This window comes from Scomber scombrus, chromosome 3, assembly GCF_963691925.1.
Source record: "Scomber scombrus chromosome 3, fScoSco1.1, whole genome shotgun sequence".
Taxonomy (NCBI): Eukaryota; Metazoa; Chordata; class Actinopteri; order Scombriformes; family Scombridae; genus Scomber; species Scomber scombrus.
This window is the reverse complement of record NC_084972.1, coordinates 434,889-451,890: the sequence shown is the minus strand read 5'-3', so window position 1 is coordinate 451,890 and position 17,002 is coordinate 434,889. Positions and strand designations below refer to the sequence as shown.

General features: G+C 37.7%; 2 protein-coding genes across 2 annotated transcripts in view; both read right to left on the bottom strand.

The window, feature by feature from the left end:
• Nucleotides 1–259: 259 nt before the first annotated feature.
• On the bottom strand, nt 260–15,637 carry optc (opticin). Its single transcript, XM_062415887.1, has 7 exons — nt 15,514–15,637; nt 14,219–14,446; nt 10,301–10,457; nt 4,207–4,365; nt 3,914–4,116; nt 1,704–1,799; nt 260–1,425 (listed from the first exon to the last, which is right to left on the bottom strand). The coding sequence occupies exons 1-7, from the start codon at nt 15,592–15,594 to the stop codon at nt 1,258–1,260; spliced, it is 1,092 nt and encodes a 363-aa protein (XP_062271871.1). The 5' UTR covers nt 15,595–15,637; the 3' UTR covers nt 260–1,257.
• The window catches only part of golt1a (golgi transport 1A), a 49,085-nt gene continuing 37,124 nt past the window's right edge, over nt 5,042–17,002 (bottom strand). Inside the window, exon 6 of the mRNA XM_062415889.1 lies at nt 5,042–5,051. The gene's annotated coding sequence lies outside the window, so the exon portion shown is untranslated. The remainder of the gene's footprint in view (nt 5,052–17,002) is intronic.

Below are 17,002 nucleotides of genomic sequence, written 5' to 3'. Positions count from 1 at the left end.
TCAAACAGCTCTGATGTGAAAGTAACCTAAAGTAAGGTACTTTGTAAATAAGCTTTATAAGCTGCTGTTTTCCTAAATGGTTTCCCAATCGTACAGTTACTTGACATCTTGCTGGGGGACCTGGCATACATTCCCTGGTCCAAATACATCATAGGCACATTGTACTTTCCCATTTGCATCACGCAGTGCCAAAACTCAAAACGTGTTCTTTCTAAATGGAAATAAAAATAAAAACGAGTGTGACAAAATCTGTGGAATTCTGTATTATGTCATTTTACATATTCAATGCATTTTCTTACACTCATCTACCTATTCATATACAGTTGTTTGTTGTTTTGTCTTAAAAACCTGTGAACTTTCAGAAAAAAGTACAATTACATTCTTCCATAAAAGATGTTCTAGAAAATGTATTTAACAATGGCCTGCTACATGATGGTATCTCTGAACAGGCCAACATATTATTTAAAGAATTAAAGGATAATGTATGGTATACGTAGCTAAGAAATGTTCCTGTAACAATTACACTACACCACATGCCTGTAAATAAACGCTGAGATGAACAAAACCAAGCTGAAACATGGGGAAAAGGGGAAACTTATTTCTCTTTCTTCCCACATTAACATAATAATCACTGAAGTTGCATTTATCAGTGTGTTTATACTAACAGCAAATCAAAGACTGTTTAATGTGAAAGGTTACTTGAAAGAATGAACACAGAGAGAATTATCACCAAAATGAAAGTTCCCCTCAGGTTTACAAAACTTTCTAGTTTCTTTCTGCTCTTAGTTTTGGTTTGCAGGCCCATAAACTCAACTCTCATGGACCTCATTCGCTGTAACATAGCTATTACATAGTGAGTATTTAGTAGCAAATGTGTTCACCAGTTCACAAGCAGGACTCCATATGAGTGCTAGTGTTTTGTGTCTCTAGTTGTGTCAGTAGGCAACTGTTTACCAACATGTATGTTGTATATCATGTGTAGTAAGCTTGTCTTGATATCCACCAGTGGTAAAAAACATCAATTAATGCAGCTTTAAAGATATCAGTTTGAGTCGTGTTGTTTCTTCCCACATACTACACATTTTTGGAATAAAAACCAGCATTGAATGTTTAGATAAAGTATTGGGTATTTAAAATATTTGGATCAGTATGGCCTTCAAATCACACATCATCCATATTATATATATTTCTGTTCAACAATTTTTATTCTTGCATTTTTTTTTGGGGGGCATTCGCGGGGATGGTGTCTTGCAGCTGTCAGTGACTCCCTACAGGCAGGCGTGGCAGGCAGATGTAGGCCTGAGCAAACAGGTTAATGTTCAGGGGGTTGCCATCCAGACGAATGTCTTCCAAGTTGCGTCTAATGAAGTTGCGATCATGGAGGTTACAGAAGGTGTCCTCATGCAAAGACTGGATGCTGTTGTTCTGATATGAGGGGTACAAGGATGTTAATGTTTTCACCCTTTCCAAACTTTTATAGCCATTTTACATTTTACTGTTGACTCTACTTAGTTTTGCCAATATGACATCATTCCATTTATCACTGTTTTGAATTAACATTATCCTATTTATTGCTTTTCAAAATAAGTTTTGGACAAAATGATTTTGCTGCCTTGATTATGTTTACTAGCAGCATTTTACCATCTCAGAGCATTTACCTTCAGGGGCATTGAAGAAGAGACAATAGACGTGTGTGCTCCTACCTGTAGGTGTAACAGTCTCAGGCTCAGTGGCAGTGGTGTAGGAATGTAATCTAGGTTATTATTGGACAGATAGAGGAATTCTAGCTGGCTCATATCCTGCACAGAGAAAAAAGAAAAGGAAGCCCATGAAAATATTCATAATAGGGAGCATAGTACCCACTGAGTGTCAACTTTCTACATCTTGAACAACTTATTGAATTCATGTATGGTCGTTACATTTTCTATGTTTTCCATCCAAGGATACCCAGATGTATTGGGCAAGAAGAATAAATGGAGGACTCTTTTCCTGTTACCTATGTTGGCAAGCAGTGGCTATATATAAGCATTTTAAGGCTGCAGTTAGCAGAGAGATAGTCTCTACACCATGGATGGTTACCATGTAGAATAGAAAGATAGAAAGCTTTATTGTCATTATATTAAACACATATATATATATATCAATATATATATATTTATATATATATATATATATATATATAAGAGGCTCCCATATAAATATCAGACAGAGGGGCACAAATCCATGAGGTACTAAGTTCCGTCCGTCGACCCTTCACTGTCCTGAGGAGGTTAGGAAAGGCACAGCTCAGACTGACCCATGTGGGACTCAGAACAGACCTTATTGTGGATTGCAGGATTTGGGCGCAGCACCACCAAAGCAGCCCCTGGCAAGACGTGGCAGCATTCCTCATGCACTGAAAGGACATGGAGCTCTTCCACCCTTTTAGCCGACACAATAGCCAATAAGAAGGCTATCTCGAAAAAAAGTATTTTCAACTCAACTGTTTCCATTTCCAAGTTATATGGGTCAATGACGTATAAGGATTTAGAACAACTCAATTGTAGAATAATAAAAACAAGCATATCTAATGCAGTAGTTCAAACATTCGGAATGTTGTGTACCTGAAGATCCATATTATACATTTGAAATTAAGTGATTTTAGTGGGTTTTTCAAGATTAATTGGCACTGGCCTTTAAAAAAAAGTCATGTGGTGCGACCATGATTCATCTTGAAATAAATTAATTTAGTTAACACGCTTCACATCTTTTTTTACAAGTTTTCAGTAATATAAAGTGTTTGGAAACAAAGTATTTGCATTTTTTTTAAATCTCTGTAAATGATGGTCTTTTATTTATATAAGATATTTCAAGATGAATCATGGTCGCACCAAATGACTTTTTTTTAAGGCCATTGCCAATTAATCTTGAAAAACCCACTAAAATCACTTTCAAATTGTAATATGAATTGTCAGGTACACAACATTCTGAATGTTTGAACTACTGCATTAGATATGCTTGTTTTTATTATTTAAAATTGAGTTGTTGAAAATCCTTATACGTCATTGACCCATATGCCAAATGGGAGGACAGAGAATTCAAAGATCCAATGGTGAACCTTAGGTAGTGTCTGTGTCCATTATCAGGATCTGAAAATACACATCCTCCAGGTCAATTGTGGCAAACCAGTCGCTTTGAAGTATGGCCTGTCGAACCCTCAGCACAGTCAATAACTAGCATAGCAGGTCCCTCAAAAAGTTGTTGAACCCCTTCAAATCCAAAACCAGCCTGAGTATCCCACCTAAGTAACGTTAATGAAAAACAGACTGCTGATTGCCCTGCATCACCTCCATTATGGCCTTCTTCACCAAGAGAGTGCAGATTGCTACAGCCAGGACCTCCTTGCACTGAGAGAATGCCATCACTGTAAGGCACAGACAGATAAACAAATCTGTCTCAGAGAGGGTGGGCACAGAAACTGCAACCGAATACCTGGCATTAGCCACACTAACATGTAAACAAAAGTATAGCCTGTGTAGGCGTGATTGTTTTTCTTTCATTCAGATTCCTATATGTGGCAGATATGGCACTGTGTGTCAGGCAGCACTGCCGCCGACACACACAAGCCACACTTGGCCACGGTTGTGTAGCGATCATCTGGGAAGCCAGCCCCTGTTACCTCCGACAATGTTGGATTTCACAGGAGACTATAACTATGCAAGTGGTCCGGCAAAACCGATGTCACAAACCACCACACTATTACCAGGCTAAGTTAGGCTCAGGTAGGTTAATAATACTGCAGTCAAATACATCCTGCTCCATGCAGTCAAGAGAACACACAACTGCTTGCAGTGGAAATCAGAGAATCGGAATGACCACACAGACAGATAAACAAATCTAATAAGATTCTTAAAAGTCTTAACAGGGTGTTTACCTTGAATACTTCTGTGTGCAGCCCCCGGCTGATCAGCCTGTTGTTGCGTAGATCAATGTGCCTCATGGTGACTGGCAGCTCAGGCATTACCTGCAGATTGTTATCAGCCAACAATAACTGATGGAGCTGCAGCAGAGAGCGAAACGCATCCTCATCCATCTCTGAGATCTGGTTCCCAGTTAGGTCAATAGACTGGAGCTTATCTGTTAACCAAACAAAAACATATACTATATCTACCATTATTTGAATAAGCTTTTATCTGAGACTTTACAAAAGACTTCATTGTGTCCTACTGAGGTTGATGAAGTCTGTGTTCTTGACATGTCGAATCTTGTTGAAGCGTCCATAAAAATGGGTGGTGTCTTTGGGCAGTGGTGGGATCTGATCCAGTCCGGTGTCATCACAATACACACTCCCTCCAATACATACACACAACAGGCAGGTAGGCATTCCTGCATTTAGACAGAAGAGTGCCACATGTGCAAACAAAAATCCACACAAAATATTATCCCTTTCCCAGGTTAAGGTTGAGGAATGCCTTGTTTGTGAGAATATTCAGCTCACAAAGGGCACAAAGCATTATATCTGACACAGCCGAGGCAATGAATAAAACAAAGACAATTTATCAGTTAGTTATACTGTTAACTTAAAAGTTCTACTGTTCATACTGTTGATGTGAAACACTTGAATGAACATGAAATTAAAACTTAACACTGACAATGTAACATTTTTGTTATAAAGGACATATGTTTGCAATTATATATTAACAAAGACATTCAGATACTTTTAATAAAAACAAGAACCACATGAAAAATTCAAGTTTATATGGTTGCATTACTTTTTACCCACTCATGTTACTTTTGTCCTGACTGACATGGTTGAAAGTAACAATATGCAATTCCTGTTCCACCACAACACTGAAGTTGTTCCACATTTCTACAAAATAATGTGGTAAAGCTACAACTTTCCAATAGCATATGGTCCCTTTTTTGGTCTGTATCTTTGGTTGACACGCTTAGACAACACACAGAGTCCACGATTCCTTTTTGTTGTGTATTTATTTTCCATCCCTCTTGACAAACAAAGAAACATTCTTACCTGTCAAAGAGGAGCAGACATGTCAAATTAATTACATCCTGATCAGCTAGCTGATTGAGTATGGGGCTCCCTCTCAAAGTGCCTGCATGTCACGAAATGATTGAACTAAAATCAATGACTGTGAATCCATAAAAAAAATAATAATAATCTTTTACGTAATTCCTTAAATTATCAAATTATACTTTTGGCTCCAACATGTGGTATTGATCACACGTGGGTTGTTGATCAGGATGAATTTAGTTTGTCTATGGGTCAATGACGTAACGCTACTTTTTTTGTTTCCATGTGGTTTAGTCAAACTTAATGGGGTTAAAATTTAAAAATAAATGCATGAATACCTTACACACATTCTTTTCTTGTGGACTGAATATAAAATTTCTGCTTTTAATCCATTTTGAGAGAATATATTAGAGGATTATGGCAAAAATGTCCCAGTGGTGTAACCATAAAAACTTGAAACAAAAAATGACACTTGCTTAAAAATGCTAAAGTTCTTAATAAAACACCACACCAAGTAGTTTGGCATGATATTACATTATCACTCTTTCATATTAATTAAAAGTTCTAAATATTAAATATAATTTGGGGAATCATGTCAAGTCAACTGAACCACTTGAAGTGTCTCAAAATGTAACCACCATTTAAGAGGCCATTTTGTTAAAATTGTGAAGATACCAAACAACAGTTAGTGGTTTTACAGAGGACCCCTGATGATATGATCACAACTGCTGCCTGACAAGGTTAGAAGCTTAACAATTACTCATAAATTTACGTTTTTTGGACTGGGGTCAAGTTTGCTCAGTTTATATGTCCAATGGTGTAACCCTAGAAAAAGATTGATCATTCATTGAAATTTCTTGAAGAATTACATTTCAAATATTGAGACCAATCTGACACAGATTTGATTTTAAAATGAAATGTCAAAATCGTATAACTGCTTATATCATTTGAGTCCGATTAAAAGCTTTTCGGTTAGAGGACAATTTAGTCAAATATCAGTAGTTTATGATGCTAATTAATTATGTATCATTTTTTAAAAAAAACTAATTTTGAAATTGATGTACAGTAGCTTTGAAATACCTAAAAAATCCAATAATTCATTTAAATGAGAAATGTTACTCAAACATAATATAAATATTTAAATTCCTGCTATTTCATTACTAGTATAAACAATACTTAAGCAATCAAACTAAATAAATAAAACTGATTTTCCATTAGATGCCATCTTCAAACAAGGAAAAAGTGACTCACCACAGAGCATGTGTCAATGCTGCTGCATGAAATAGCTGGATGGTAGAATGTCTTCACCTGGCTTCAACCACCTGACCTCTTTATAATATAATAACATCATCTCTGAACCACCTGACCTCTTTATAATAGTCATCATCTCTGAACCACCTGACCTCTTTATAATATAATAACATCATCTCTGAACCACCTGACCTCTTTATAATATAATAACATCATCTGAACCACCTGACCTCTTTATAATATAATAACATCATCTGAACCACCTGACCTCTTTATAATATAATAACATCATCTCTGAACCACCTGACCTCTTTATAATATAATAACATCATCTGAACCACCTGACCTCTATATAATATAATAACATCATCTGAACCACCTGACCTCTTTATAATATAATAACATCATCTGAACCACCTGACCTCTTTATAATATAATAACATCATCTGAACCACCTGACCTCTTTATAATATAATAACATCATCTCTGAACCACCTGACCTCTATATAATATAATAACATCATCTCTGAACCACCTGACCTCTTTATAATATAATAACATCATCTCTGAACCACCTGACCTCTTCATAATATAATAACATCATCTCTGAACCACCTGACCTCTTTATAATATAATAACATCATCTCTGAACCACCTGACCTCTTTATAATATAATAACATCATCTCTGAACCACCTGACCTCTTTATAATATAATAACATCATCTGAACCACCTGACCTCTTTATAATATAATAACATCATCTCTGAACCACCTGACCTCTTTATAATATAATATAATCATCATCTGAACCACCTGACCTCTTTATAATATAATAACATCATCTCTGAACCACCTGACCTCTTTATAATATAATAACATCATCTGAACCACCTGACCTCTTCATAATATAATAACATCATCTCTGAACCACCTGACCTCTTTATAATATAATAACATCATCTCTGAACCACCTGACCTCTTTATAATATAATAACATCATCTCTGAACCACCTGACCTCTTTATAATATAATAACATCATCTGAACCACCTGACCTCTATATAATATAATAACATCATCTGAACCACCTGACCTCTTTATAATATAATAACATCATCTGAACCACCTGACCTCTATATAATATAATAACATCATCTGAACCACCTGACCTCTATATAATATAATAACATCATATCTGAACCACCTGACCTCTTTATAATATAATAACATCATCTCTGAACCACCTGACCTCTTTATAATATAATAACATCATCTCTGAACCACCTGACCTCTTTATAATATAATAACATCATCTCTGAACCACCTGACCTCTTTATAATATAATAACATCATCTGAACCACCTGACCTCTTTATAATATAATAACATCATCTCTGAATCACCTGACCTCTTTATAATATAATAACATAATCTCTGAACCACCTGACCTCTTTATAATATAATAACATCATCTCTGAACCACCTGACCTCTTTATAATATAATAACATCATCTGAACCACCTGACCTCTTTATAATATAATAACATCATCTCTGAATCACCTGACCTCTTTATAATATAATAACATCATCTGAACCACCTGACCTCTTTATAATATAATAAAATCATATCTGAACCACCTGACCTCTTTATAATATAATAACATCATCTCTGAACCACCTGACCTCTTTATAATATAATAACATCATCTCTGAACCACCTGACCTCTTTATAATATAATAACATCATCTCTGAACCACCTGACCTCTTTATAATATAATAACATCATCTGAACCACCTGACCTCTTTATAATATAATAACATCATCTCTGAACCACCTGACCTCTTTATAATATAATAACATCATCTCTGAACCACCTGACCTCTTTATAATATAATAACATCATCTCTCAACTCATGATGGAGGACTGGAACCAGTTCCTCCCTCTCTCTCTGCCCACACACATCTTATAAAGATTTCTTATTGTCAGATTAAATATTTATAAACTGAGTTACACATGAATTAAACTTTAAGATGAAATGACCGTGATTGTTGTTGTAAACTGTTTTTTTTCAGTAGAAGAAACATGATCAGTGTATCAGATTTTCATGAAAAATACTGGTTACATCCATTGATGCAACCCAGTGTCCAGTTGGTGTAAGCAGTATTTTTCATAAAAATCTGATTATGTACAGGTAAATAAAATGTGGAATAAATGTAATCCACTTTGGCAACGCAACAAAATATTTTTAAACAAATTTTACATCATTAGTCCCAATTTATTTAGAAAAAAATGTTGTTTTTAGGATATATCCTGCTCAATTTGACAAAACGCATTATAATTTAAATGAAGGGATACTCCAATTTTTTTGCTTTTAATTTGATGTTTTAAAATTAAGTAATTATTTTTTTTATAAATGCCCTTAAATACACTGTAGGTGATTCAAATATCTGATATTTATCTTTTTTTTTTTGTTACACCATGGGACATTTTCAGGAGCATTCAGTCTTACTTTTGTTTTAAAAAAATGTTGCAAATGTCATTTCAAATGACATAAAACCAACAAAAACACAAAATATAGATATTAATAAACCTGATGCTGCTTTTAAAACTATTTTTAAGATATTTTTGATTTTCTCATCTTGCAAACCCTTATTTGTCACTGACCTCTATGATATTATCTTTTTTAAATGAGAATAATGTAAAAATGTTACTTTCATCCTGGTTCTCCCTATATTCCATATATCACATAAATATATGAATATATATTTAAATATATCAGATATAAATATAAATATCAGAACACTGGTAACTGTAGCCTCCCTTTGTGCCTCATACACAGTTGCTGGTAGTGTTATGGTTTGATCCCACTGGGCGAGTGTGCGCCACATTCCGTCATCGATGCAGCCACGAAGTTGATCACAGCCACTCTAGTCAATGTTTGTGATCCCATCTGGTGCGCATTTCAGAAGCGTCCCAGAAGCCGCTCTCCGCTCCACTAAACATACACGCCTGTCTATTATAGGGAGTAGCTGTTCAGAGCAGATCGAGCTGGGCAGGAAATCAGAACAGAAACAACATAAAGAATCTGGTCAATTAGCACGCAGGTGGTCGAGTGGTTAGAGTACATGCCGCGTACGCAGCTGACCCTGGTTCGAATCCCGACCAGAGGATCTTTGCTACATATCACACCCCCCTCTCTCTCCCATTAATTCCTGTCTGTCAACTGTCAAATAAAGGTGTCTGTGCCTGGGGAAAAAAAAGAAAAAAAGAATCTAATTCTAATTAAAACAACCCATGCAGACTCACAATTCAGCAATAAACACAATTAGATATGACAAAAAAAAGAAACCATGTCACTACGTAGCCCACTGACCCATAGAGTAAGCACAATAATCGAGGAAATTGACCAAATCAACAAAACCTGAGCCAGTCAGGTCATTTAGTTGCATTGCTACTGCAGCAATTACAGTAGCCTACAGGCACTCGTTTGGCTTCAACTAGGATGCCGTACTGTAGCAACAGTGCAACTTAATTTAAAAGGTAGATGGCTGGCCCACGGTCAAAACGCTCCTGGTGGGGTAGGATGCCATGTAGAGGATGGAGCAAAACCACATCGGAGCCGGAATATGGCACACACATGCGCAGTGGGATTCGAGCTATAGCAAGCTTAAATAAGAGACAGCGGAGAGACGACATTGTGCTACTCAGAGAAGATTTATTGCTTTTCTGTGGTTGTAAATGCTGATAACTTACTGTGCTATTTCAAAGCATCAGGTAGTCAGGGCAGACAATGGTAATATTAACCACAACAAACTGCAGAAGCAGAGCTATAGCTACATACTGCCATTCCTGCATCACACATTACATAGCCATGGGCCCACATCTACAGTCATCGCTCTCTGTTGCATTTTTCAAATATACTGCAATGGAGGGAGCTAATATAACAGTGTGTGTCAAGCCTTATCAGCTTTTCATATTAAAGATTGTCAGACATTTTTGTACATAGATAAACACCCAGTCCTTCCTTTGACATACCCAGTCCAGTTTCAGGACCAAAGAGACCTGGTCCCTTGAAGTCCAGGGTGACAGGAGCTGGAGGCAGGGTGGGCAGGGTCACCTCCTCCTCATGGTTTTCAGCTGTGTGTTGGTTGGCTGGTGGAGGAGTGTCTGGAGCTACCGTACCCACTTCAATCTGTCATTTGGGTTATACAGACATTTTTTGTTTTAAATATTCCACCCAGACATATGAATATGCTTTCTTTTTTTTTTATTTCAGAAGTGCATCAGCTAAACACAAGCTGTCTTCTGCTTCACTGAAAAATCAAGGTCCTAAATCCAAAAGTTTCAAGACTCCATATCACACTTCTGTAAGTTACATACTGGATCACGTCTGACTCCAACCTAATTGTGATGTCACAAATCCTAGTAGATACCTTGTGGGTGTGGGTCTTAAACTGAGATTAAGGGTAAGCACAGAGAACCTTTCCTCCTTCAGCTGCTGAATGTGAAAACAGACTCTACACACACATCATTCTGCAGAGAAGAACAACACCAGAGTGAAGTAACAATAAGAAAAACATAAAAGCAAATAGTAGGCTCCCTGTTGCGCTCTTTGGCATGATGTTGGCTAATCCAAGGAGCATTTTAGAGTGGAGCCTTCAGCGCCAAACAAAACTGTATTTCTATTTGTTGCAATAAATGGTTTGATCTATGACGAGAGTGTTCCTGACTGAAATGAAGCACTACGTTAGTTTCTGCAGGACATGAAAGTCATACAATCCAGCTATAAGCCAGCAGCACCAAGAAAAACTGTATTTACATGTGTTACAACAAATTTCATGTTTAAACTTTTTAAAAACAATGTTTTCCCCCCATGTTGTCACAAGCTGTAAGGACATTTTTGTTTGTCTGAGGGCTAAACTGTTTTTTAGTAATGAACTGAAATTTTACAGAGTAAGTTACATGAAATTGTGATGAGGTCCATGATAGCAGTAAAATTTGATTCTATTAAAGACTAAAGATTAATTTATTTGAATGCACCAGTAGTTATTCATTTATAAACACATACATTTATACAAGTTACTCCAAAACTTTTTCAATCTACTTTTATTTGAAATACACACGTATTAGACCTGAAACAGTGTGTCAGGTTAATGGTTAATGGTCCTGTAATGATTTGTTTAACTGAACTGGACCAGTATATTATTAACTCAGACCAGGTTTGGATTAGGCTGAGTTTCAATTAAACCTTTTAAAAGAACACAGTAACTTCACATATTTAATACAGTGTGTAGCTGTATGCTCCCTCAAGTCCCAAAAACTCTTCATCAGAGCTCTCTGTGTGTAAATATTATAATCAAGTAGCAGTAAGTCTCACCAAGCTCACTGTCCTCGGACTCTGTTTCAGTCCCAGAGTCAAACAAAGCATCATCCTGTGTTCCATCAAGTGGAAAAACAACAAAGTTAGTGAATCTTTTAGGCTTCAGATCTGTGCTCCCTGCCAGTGTGTAATAAAAGTTACTCATCTTGCACATTAAACTTCAAACTTCATCAGTTTGGTCTGTAAATACTGAAACATCACAGCAACTAGTGTCTGAAATATTTCTGAACAACACAGTTAGGGGCCGGGTGCTTTGGTAGTTGCTTTAGCTGCTAATGTGAGTAAATGGTAAATGGACTGTACTTATATAGCGCTTTTCTAGTACTTTGACCACTCAAAGGATGTTTACACTACAAGTCACATTCACCCATTTATAAACTGGTGACAGGACCTACCATGCAGGGTGCCAACCTGCTCATCAGGAGGGAAACTTACCATTCAAGCACATTAATACACTGTTGGCGCAACCATCAGGGGCAATTCGGGGTTAAGTATCTTGCCCAAGAACACACTGACATGCGGACTGGAGGAATCGAACCACGGATCTTCCAGCTCTACCTCCTGAGCCATAGCCGTCCCTAATCTTAACTAGTCACCCCTAGCCTAGCCCCTAACTTGCCTAGACTGCTTCTGACAGTAACTGTAATATTGCTTGTACTTTCACTTGGTCATTATTGACCAATAAAAAATTCAAAACAATTAGATTTTTGACTTTTATTGTATGTTGCTGAAAGCATGCCCCCTAACCTGGTTCTACAACAAAAACACAGGAAACAGTTGGATTTCTGGCTGTTACACTTCATGTGTCCTACTTGTCTGTTAAATGGATCATGATCAATTTAATTGTTAATAAAAAAAATACCATATTTCTTCAAATAATTACAGGTTTAAAAAGGATTTAGCCTTATTTGTAAACCATCCCACAACGAAGGAAACTAACAATATATGAGCAATAGACTCTCTTTGTGTGTGTGTGTGTGTGTGTGTGTGTGTGTGTGTGTGTGTGTGTGTGTGTGTGTGTGTGTGTGTGTGTGTGTGTGTGTGTGTGTGTGTGTTAGGGTTACTTGGAAAAACTTAAATATAAATTAATTTTGGTACATTGTATGTTTGACGTTTCATACTGACGCAACAGATCACATTTTAATAACTGTAGCAGTACTACACATTTCACACCCTGCAGCTGGTATGTGTGCTGAAAACAAATTGTAGGGGTGCTGTTACACTTAAAATGCACAGGTAAACCCAATTTGAGGTCATATCACACTTCATTCTGTTTTTTCTGCCGTTAATCCACCACAAATAAAGTACACATCACTACAGATTTGACAAAGATGGCAAATATCTTTGCCCTTTCCTCTGCCCAGAGTGTGTGGGATCTTTGTGCCATGTCTGTGCACTTTCAACCTAGGGTGATAACTTTTTTTCCACCCTCCTTATGAAAAATAAGTGGAGAGGTGTTTTTCATTCCTTGTGTCCATGTGTGCACTTTGCTGTTACGGAGACAACACAGGAAACCCAAGGAAGTTTACTAACTGCCATAGACTGCAAGCCCACTAGTGATGGGCAAACCGGCTCTTTTCAAAGATTGGGCTCTTTTGGCTCGGCTCCCTTAGAAGAGCCAGCTCTTATGGCTCCCAAACGGCTCTTCATTTAGTATCACTCTGAGCGTTCTATTTTAGCCTGATTTAGCAATTATGAATGGTTTGTGTATTGGTAAGCAAGTTTTCATTCAGTGGTTTCATAAAAGCATTTTTTCATTACAAAAAAAATACAGTAACTTTTGTTTAACATTTTAATCAAACCTTTGAACACCTGAAAAACCTTGAACTAAACACAGAACAACTGAACACATTGACATGCTTACACTAAAATCCTCCTCTGTCTCTGCTGTGTGTATCTGGCCTGTACCACTACACTCACTGTCTTTGGAGCGTCTGCCCCCTTCCTTCTTTCACATAATGGTATGATCCTAGTCTGTCCTTGCATGTGATTGGCCGAATGGTGCGCCCATCAAAATAAACTCCCGCCCCTGCCTGCATGGATTCTCAGCCTAACGGACTGCTGAGCAGGAGGCTGAAGATTCGGCTCTCTCCGACGGGCATCAGCTCTTCTCGTTCACTACAAAGCATCGGCTCTTAGAGCCGGCTCGTTAGCGAACGACACATCACTAAAGCCCAGTGTGTTCTTTTGTCTGCTCATTGGCTGACTCCTTAGACTTTGTGATAGAGTTCATCCAGGCGACTTTTGCAGGTGTTGCTCTGCTCAGTAACTCCTAGGCGGGTGCTGCTCAATGACCTCATCACTTGACCTCTTTTACCCAGTCAACATTTGGGTCTGACTTGCTTTTTGCACGAATGTGGGCCAAGCTGGTATATCCAGCCAAGTATATAACATCTCTAATGGCCTTTGCCGCTGCTGGTTACCCACAGTGAAGCCCATTGGGGTGTAGCACTTAGAAAATAGATATAGGAGTTATCTGGATGTACAAATAGTTATTTTTCTGTTTTTAACCACCAGAGTTTTTATGTTGAGTTGGCCCACACCTATATACTCTATCCCTTCCGCCCTCTTACCTCTTGGTCCAAGTCTTCATAATCATAACTGTCTCCATAAATGTTGATGTCCAGGTTCTCCCAGTCTGTCTCACTGTTGAGATCATAGTTCTCCATGTCAAAACCTTCATCATCTGGTTCACCTGGAGGGGCTGCATTGCCAGGGCATGGGTCCAAGAAGATCAGGGCCATGGCTAGAGCCACCATCAGAGAGTGTAGAGACATCCTCAGCTCAAATACGGAAACCAACTGCAAGCATCAAGACAGGATTGTTCTGTTGTCTCAGACAAGGATTTTACATTTTACAATTAAACATTTAAAATGTATATAAAGTGGGTATTCAATTGGCAGATTCTTGTGTTTCAAATTAGTTTACTCTTACTGTGAAACAGCATCAAAAGAGGCTCTCTGTTCACAGGACTAGCTGTTAGCAGACTCTACTGAGGTGAGAGGACAGCAGCTGGCCAAACTATGTTCACCAGCGCAGAGCTGCTCTGATGACATGTGATGTGGTTTTATATTTTCAAATTGTTTCGGGACCCCTATTACTGACACTCCTAAAGTGAACTGTTGCATGTGGAAGTCCTCAACTCCCTTTTTAGACTCAACTCAAATGATCTTTTTTCACGTCTGTTCACCTTCTGAGATGATTTAAATGTGTGCATAGCAGTGCTGTTACTTTCTGATAAATGAGCCAAAGGAGCATTGTTGGCTGTTTGGTCAGAATGCCAGAGGAATGTTTGCTTTGTAAGCTGACATGACTGTGTGAGTGTTAGCCTGCTGGGACAGCTCAACAGTCATTAGTGCCCGGGTGAAAAGAGAGCTGTGGCTATACTGTTTCTTAGTTATATCCTGTGCATAAATGGACATTTGATTACACAATGGCCATTGTCATGCTATTGATTACAGCACAAAGGTCTGTAATGGCTACAGTATATCTGAATGATAGTCAAACCAATTGACATTCTTTAGTCATCTAAAGACTAGATGTGCAGATATTTTAGTTTTACATGCAGATTAAACTACTCAATTACAGTGTGTAATCCTGCACAGTAAAGCTGTCTTCACACAGAAAGAATTAAGAATTCCAGAAGTGATTACACTGTACTTTGTCACCACAACAGAGACAAATATCTGAAACAAAGCAGAATGAATCTCTCTTTAACCTGAAGCCAATTTTTTATTATTATCCAGGAACACTATCAACCATCACAGCAAATCACCATCATTCTTAGTGTGTCTGAAGTGACAAAAAAATCATTATTTTTACCTGTCTGGAAACAAAAAGGATCAAGCAATCATGGAAGAGAACTCACTGCTTTGTTTCCGCTGTAGAATCCGAAAGAATCCACAACCTTCAGTTCTTTTGTTCCTGTGGCTATTCTTTGCTGCTTCATCCCCTGGGCGCTCTCAGACTGGACCCAGAGTGCCCGCGGGCCCCTGTTGTTCACTTGGCCTCAGTGTGGTTTGTGGACAATGCGTCATTATGAGGGGAGAGGAGGGGGGATGACGCTTCAGAAAGAGAGGGGGGTTGTACAGGTCCTTTCAGTCAACGTGTACTCAGCTGTGACCAGTTCTTAAGACTGAAGTTGAGGAGAGCACCACAATGAAAAGCACTTCACTCAAAAAGTGTTTTGATATACAGTACCTTGCCCCACCCATGTCTATTCATTATATGAAACTGTATTTAGTTAAGTCAGTAAAATCAGCAGGAAAATCTCTATAATTTAGACTTAAACAAAGGATTTATTTAATCAAAATCTTTCCGTGTGGATGAGACTGGGGCTGTTCATACTGTATTCCAACTTAAATGGCTGTTCCAACTGTATTTGGTGGTGCCAGGTCAAGAGTTTTCTTGCCTTCCTCTTTTACACTCCTTTTAATGATAATAATAATAATACTTTTTTGTGCTCTTCAAGGTACTCAAAGAAGCTTTACATGAGCTAAAAGGATCATAAAAATACAAACAAACAACCACATTAAAAAAACAAGGTGGTACACAGCATTAATCACATATTCAAAGTAGCTGCTCTGAAGGTGAGCAGCAGACTTTTGAATGTACTGGTGTTTATTTAGAACTTTGGATGGTGTGCCATAAAGAGCGCTTTTCCAGTAGTCTCTTCCAGAGCTGTTCACAAGTCATTTTTTACAAGTCCAAGTCAAGTCTCAAGTCTTTGAGCTAGAGTCCAAGTCAAGTCTCAAGTCTTTGAGGGTCAAGTCCAAGTCAAGTCTCAAGTCTCTGGTCAAGAGTCCGAGTCAAGTCTCAAGTCTCTCGCCAACACTAAATCAAATTCAAATTCTGACCTTAGAGCTGTACAATCCTTCATCCTGATCAGTTAGCCTTGCGAGCACCTGCCCATGTCTGTTTTTGTGGTGTGCTGTCACTGAAGTTTGTATGTATGTATCTGTTTGTATGTTGAGATGTCCTCTCCTGAAACTGTTACCAAATCTACCTTCGGCTATTACCTTGACCTAGACCTTGATATAGGACAGTATGAAAATGTATCAATTGTAGGTTCACTATAGAGAATCTACTGCATTGTGATGTGAAGAAACATACACTAAGAATTATTTCAATTCCATAACTGTATTTTCTTATATTATAAAATATATACATATATAAAATGACCATAGTTAACGCAACGTTGTGTTTTTTAATAATTAGTAGCGGAGCCACTAAGTTAGTGGCACTAAGCATAATAAGAGTTGCGGTGGTTTCCTGTCTGAGCTTTCAAAATAAAACCTTTGCTATTGTGCGCTTCTTATTATTATTAACAAACAAATTTGGGGCTTGTCAATTACGGG